Below are 6,183 nucleotides of genomic sequence, written 5' to 3'. Positions count from 1 at the left end.
ACAGACCTTGACAATGGCAGGCCTTGACAATCACAGGCCTTGACAATCACAGGCCTTGACAATGACAGACCTTGACAATGGCAGGCCTTGACAATGACAGACTTGACAATGACAGACTTGACAAAAATATGGCAAGGTTCGTAAACTCGCGTTTCTAGTAGTCACACCCTCACTCATAGCACCCCCAGATTTGATCTCCACAGTGGCTGGATTAATTCTTGTTGCAGCCATAATAGAGGCAAAATGTACATACATTTGCACCCCTGAATTGGCTGGTAAATAGGCATGATATCTGCTGCGACAATTCTTAACCAGTACACCCTATGTAATGGGATGCGTGGTCCTCGAGCCTGCTTGTGTACCTTTTATCGTGCCAAGTTTCTTAGCGAGATACATGTAGACTGGTATTACACAGGAATAGCTTTGCAAGTCGAGGGTTCTCTGTTCATCTGTGCAGGTAGCTGGATTAATAGGTGGTAGCTGGATTAATGGGTGGTAGCTGGATTAATAGGTGGTAGCAGGATTAACAGGTGGTAGCTGGATTAATAGGTGGTAGCTGGATTAATAGGTGGTAGCTGGATTAACAGGTGGTAGTGGATACAAAGTTACACCGTCTCGCCCAGTCCATCTCAGTCCATCTCAATCCACACCAACCACGCCGGCGAACCGGCACAATTGCTCGCCCGCCCTCGCAGCGTGCCGTCCACGCTCTCCACGAACGCGCTCTTGCTCACCTCGGCCAAACACCGAACCGGCGTGCGAGCACCGGATGCGCTCCCCGATCGAGCCCAGATCGCCATGAGCAACCTGGTTTCCAAGCTTTGCGCAAGAGAGCTCAAGCTTTACCCCAGCGCCACCCCGCTGATCGCCTCGACGCTTACTGTGTTTTGCCGTGGGTTCGAGTCCGCATCCGCAGTGCTGCTCCGTCCTGCAGTGCTACGCCGTCCCCGCATGCTCAGCCGTTTGTGACCCATCCCCGCCTGCGTCATCGTCGTCGAAATATCCGAGGAGCCGCCCGCTGCCGATATTGGTGGAATCGAGCAGCCCGGCCTGAGGGCGGCCTAGCGTGCGAGGAGTGCGGTGCGGTCGCTCAGTGCAGCGGGTGGATGGTCGAAGATGGGGAAGCCCGCTCGGATGACATTGACGCAGGCCCGTGGGCGTACTGGCGTCATAGCCAGGCACGAATATGCTGCCATTGGATCGGTGCGGAAGCCGACCTCGCGCCGTGGAAAGTACAAAGGTCATGTGTGCCCGCCTCGTGTCTGGCGGGCTACTTCTGCTTCGCCGTCAACATGAAGGGTATCTTGAAACTGAGCGGCGCGCTTGCGCTGTCTTGCTTGGCCGTCGAGACGGCGGCGAGGGCGCTTGCTTTGCAGCCTGATCAGTGGATTGCGCCGTACAAGCGCGAAGTGCTGCAGGATATTGTGACCTGGGACGAGCACTCGATCTTTGTGCACGGCCAACGTATTTTCCTGTACTCTGGCGAAGTCCGTAAGTACATGTCGACATGGTTGCCTGCCGCAGCTGACCGATTAAAGATCCTTTCCGTCTACCGGTGCCGAGTTTGTACCTTGATATTTTTCAGAAGATCAAGGCCCTCGGCTACAACGGTGTCTCCTTTTACGTCGACTGGGCTTTGCTCGAGGGTAAGCCCGGCGAGTACCGTGAGGAGGGCGTCTTCGACCTTCAACCCTTCTTCGATGCCGCTAACGAGGCTGGCATCTACCTCATCGCCCGCCCCGGCCCGTACATCAACGCTGGTAAGAACCGAGACAAAACTGCTGCTCCTCAGTAGCTAACTTCCTTTTAGAAGCGAGCGGTGGAGGCTTTCCAGGCTGGATCCAGAGAGTCAACGGCACTCTGAGAACGAGAGCTCCGGACTTCCTCGCAGCAACAGACAACTACATGAAAAACGTCGGCAAGAAAATCGCTTCCGGTCAGATCACTAACGGTGGACCGATCATTCTGGTGCAGCCTGAGAACGAGTACACGCAGGCCACTTCGGCGATCAAGCCGTTCCCGGATCCCGACTACTTTCAGTACGTCGAGGATCAGCTCCGCGATGCCGGCATTGTCGTGCCCCTGATCAGCAACGACGCCAGCCCCAAAGGACACAACGCACCCATCGCGTCTGCACCTGGCTACCCTGCTGTTGTAGACATCTACGGTCACGACGGATACCCGCTCGGCTTTGATTGCGCCAACCCGACGGTGTGGCCCAACGGTGCGCTGCCCACCAACTGGCACGATCTTCACCTCAAGCAGAGCCCCAACACGCCATACTCCATTGTCGAGTTCCAGGGCGGTAGTTTTGATCCATGGGGCGGTCCCGGGTTTGACAAGTGTGGTGTTCTGGTCAACGCCGAGTTTGAACGCGTCTTCTACAAAAACCTGTACAGCTTCGGCGTCACAATCCTAAACTTGTACATGACGTACGGCGGCACCAACTGGGGCAACTTGGGTCATCCAGGCGGCTACACATCATACGATTACTCCAGCCAGATCGGCGAAGACCGACGCGTGGATCGCGAGAAGTACTCTGAGCAGAAGCTCCAGGCCAACTTCTTCAAGGTCACCCCGGCATACTTGACTGCTTCTCGAGGAAACGCCTCCACTACTGCCTGGACCAACACGCAGGCGCTGACCGTTACGCCTGCCACCAGCAACACTACCAGCTTTTACTTTGTCCGCCACTCAACGTACAACACTTTGGACTCGACCTCGTACAAGCTCAACATCCCCACTTCGGCCTTTGGCAACATCACTGTTCCACAGGTGAACGGAACTGCCCTCACTCTCAACGGACGTGACTCCAAGGTCCACGTCAGCAACTATGATCTTGGTGGCTCCACAGTTGTATACTCGACCGCCGAGATTTTCACATGGCACAAGTACGACGACAAGACAGTGCTCGTAGTTTACGGTGGCCCTGGCGAGACCCACGAGCTGGCTCTTGCTGCGACTGGTCTGGAGATTCTCGAGGGCGATGTCAAGAGCATCGCCACCCGCGGCCACACCGTTCTGAACTTCAACGTCGACGGCGGCAGGAAGGTCGCCAAGGTCGGCGCGGAGAGCAACTTCATCCACGTCTACATGGTCAGCCGGAACGAAGCATACAACTACTGGGCAGTCGATCAGGCGCCTCACGACAACTCCGAGGCAATCATCCTCAAGGCTGGCTACCTTACCCGCACAGCCAAGGTCAGTGGTGACACACTGGCTGTCACTGGAGATCTCAACGCCACGACACCGATTGAGGTCATTGGTGCTCCTTCATCAGTTAAGAAGCTCACCTTTAACGGCAAGGATGTGGACGTCACAGCCTCGAATGCAGGCGCTCTCGGCGGCACCATTGAGCTGCCCAAGGCCGACATCAAGGTCCCGAAACTCAACGAGCTCGAATGGAAGTACATCGACACCCTGCCCGAGCTCCAGGCCGACTACGACGACAGTAAGTGGAAGGTCGCAGACCTCAACAAGACCTACAACTCATTGAGACCCCTCACAACACCCGTCTCCCTGTACAGCTCCGACTACGGCTTCCACACCGGCACGCTGCTGTACCGCGGCACATTCACCGCGACCGGCAACGAGACCACCTTTTACGCCTGGACTCAGGGCGGCTCAGCCTTTGGCTCCTCCATCTGGCTGGGCTCGCAATTCCTCGGCTCGTGGCGCGGCTACGACGCCGCCACAAACGGCAACGCGACCGTGACGCTCCCCACCCTCACCGCCGGCAAAACATACACCATCACCATCGCAGTCGACAACCAGGGCCTCGACGAGAACTGGACCATCGGCACCGAAACAGGCAAGAATCCCCGCGGCATCCTGAACTACCAGCTCGCGGGCCGCGCGCAGTCGGACGTGAGCTGGAAGCTGACGGGCAACCTGGGCGGCGAGGACTACGTCGACATGTCGCGCGGGCCGCTCAACGAAGGCGGCCTGTTCGCGGAGCGCAACGGCCTGCACCAGCCCGGCGCCCTGTCCGCAGCCGCGGGCTGGAAACCCAGCAAGGGGCCCGTCACGGACGGCATCGCGGCGCCGGGCATCGGCTTCTTCGCGACCGAGTTCGCGCTCGACCTGCCCGCGGGCTGGGACATCCCGATCAGTTTCACGTTCGCCAACGGCACGAGCGAGGGTGCCACGGGCGCTGGCTCGGGCGTGCGCGCGTACAGAGTGCAGTTGTACGTCAACGGGTGGCAGTATGGAAAGTTTGTCAGCAACGTGGGGCCGCAAACAAGCTTCCCTGTGCCCGAGGGCATTCTGGACTACCGTGGCACGAACTACCTTGCGGTTTCGCTGTGGGGGCTGGATGCGGGCGCGACGCGCATCGAGGGCTTGGAGCTTGCTGTTGATGCCAAGGTTTGGGGCGGGCTGGAGGTGGATGTTGTGCAGGGCCAGAAGTATGAGGCTAGAGAGGGTGCGTACTGAGGCTAGAGAGGGTGCGTACTGAGGCTAGAGAGGGCGCGTACTGAGGCTAGAGAGGGCGCGTACTGAGGCCAGAGAGGGCGCGTACTGAGACTAGAGAGGGCGCGTACTGAGACTTAGCTGGCAGCGAGTGATTTGTATGAAGTAATGAGAGATATCATGGCATTTGTACCCGGCATTATCTTGCACAAAGCCCAGCACCGTATCATCTCGCCTCCCCTTGGAGACTCATTACAGCGCCAGTGTGAGCCAATGATGAAAGCGTCGAGCTTGGGACGTATGCCGACTCCGTCCAGATATTCAATGAACGCTTCCGCGGATTGCTAGAATTCGAATCCGATCGCGCGTAGGCCCTTGTGCTCTTCAATAGCGTCCCCGACCTGTCTGTGTGTAAAGAATTGAAAGTGTTCCAGATGTCTTATTCTCCTGTGCTCGTGTTAGTATACTCGGTCATCAAGGCACGAGGACGTCGCTCACCCATTGTTCTAGGAAGCCATCTGCATGCTGCCACTCGTGTAGGTCAAGATCACGTTCCTGTAGTTGATAGCCAGGTTGTTTCCAGGTTGGGACAAGGCTTGGAGAAAGGTTCCCCAAAGAAGTCATCGTATTCGTTCTTGAGAAAGTCTTCGAACGGTTGTTGACGGATGTCAGCAGGCCGATACGATTGATATACCTACGGGTCCAAAGCGAGTCGGCCTCGGATCTCTAGGACTTCAGACCAGTCCATCAAATCATCGAGAGAGCTGCTGGCCTCATTCCGTCCAGCGTACAAGCGGCGCAGAGGTGAGGCCGTCTGGTCTTCCTTGAGCCTGCGCCCAAAGTCTCGCGCAAATTCGTCAGCTCCCTTACACTCGCAGGATCGCAGCTCTGCCGGCATGCTCAGATCAGGCGGGGTTTGCAATTTTTCGAACATGCCCTTCACACCTAAGCTGGAAAAGCGCAGACTCTCGAGATGCAGCTGATGGCATTGCTCGTTGTCCAACAGACCCTGTAGATGTGGTGCCAACGCATGCATTTCTAGATAACCGTGAAATTGTTGAGCAAGAGATAATCGTCTCAGGCCACTGGACTTGTCTGGAAATAATTGTTTAAGAAACTTCTCTAGATTATCCGGCACTGTGAAGAAGATGTCGAGGGTACCACGTTGGAGGCAGCATATGCGTGTAGGGATGGAACGGATACCTTGGATATTCAGTTGCACAACTCCAAAGAAAGACGCAATGGCGCAAGCATATTTGAGGACGTTGTATGCAAAGTGCTATTTCTTCAGACACGCAGTACTCTGGAATGATGCTGCAAGTTTGCAAGGCGCACTGTCGGTCGAGCTTTGCAAAGTTCTCGTTCAAAACAGCTTACCGGAGAGTGAAAAGACCATGGGCTGGGAGCATCTCTAGTGTCACATCTATTGGCTCCTCGTACCGCGACTCAGATTACACTGAGGCGAAAAGTTGAGCTCGGGGCCCGTTTGCACTGTGGCAGGCTCCGGAGGAGGTGGCCGGACTTCGAAAGTCAGCTCACGCGTATGGCGCAGGTATCGACCAGCACCCGCTGCAACGCTTTTGGAAAATGGAATTGTGTCACTGTCTTGAATACGGAGTCGTGTGTTCTAATACAGGCGCGGTGTCGCGATAGAACGTCTGGACGTGCACGTTAGACATAGGTAGTGCTTTCAGATCGGCTGCAGATCTGACGTGATCTAGAAGTAGCGATTGAACATGCATTGGAAGGTCCAGCATCGTGGCGTGACACTGT

The 6,183-nt window shown here is 56.3% G+C and overlaps 3 protein-coding genes across 3 annotated transcripts in view; 1 reads left to right on the top strand and 2 right to left on the bottom strand.

Moving 5' to 3' along the window:
- M421DRAFT_356863 (uncharacterized protein) overlaps positions 1-442 on the bottom strand; it is a 925-nt gene extending 483 nt beyond the window's left edge. The window contains exon 1 of the mRNA XM_033589626.1: positions 39-442. Coding sequence (XP_033450955.1) covers positions 39-255 — 217 coding nt within the window. The 5' untranslated portion in view covers positions 256-442. The remainder of the gene's footprint in view (positions 1-38) is intronic.
- An 850-nt stretch (positions 443-1,292) lies between these two features.
- On the top strand, positions 1,293-4,434 carry M421DRAFT_57898 (glycoside hydrolase family 35 protein; the record flags this gene model as incomplete). The annotated part of the gene is made up of 3 exons (XM_033595546.1): positions 1,293-1,491; positions 1,539-1,760; positions 1,811-4,434. 3 exons carry the CDS (start codon positions 1,293-1,295, stop codon positions 4,432-4,434), a joined length of 3,045 nt encoding a protein of 1,014 aa, XP_033450954.1.
- A 654-nt stretch (positions 4,435-5,088) lies between these two features.
- On the bottom strand, positions 5,089-5,806 carry M421DRAFT_410848 (uncharacterized protein; the record flags this gene model as incomplete). Its single annotated transcript, XM_033590390.1, has 2 exons — positions 5,089-5,613; positions 5,788-5,806. The coding sequence occupies 2 exons, from the start codon at positions 5,804-5,806 to the stop codon at positions 5,105-5,107; spliced, it is 528 nt and encodes a 175-aa protein (XP_033450953.1). The 3' UTR covers positions 5,089-5,104.
- Positions 5,807-6,183: the final 377 nt, after the last annotated feature.

The sequence above is a fragment of the Didymella exigua genome (assembly GCF_010094145.1).
Source record: "Didymella exigua CBS 183.55 unplaced genomic scaffold M421scaffold_7, whole genome shotgun sequence".
Classification (NCBI taxonomy): Eukaryota; Fungi; Ascomycota; class Dothideomycetes; order Pleosporales; family Didymellaceae; genus Didymella; species Didymella exigua.
The sequence above is the reverse complement of the archived record's forward strand: the minus strand, read 5'-3'. Positions and strand labels throughout refer to the sequence as shown.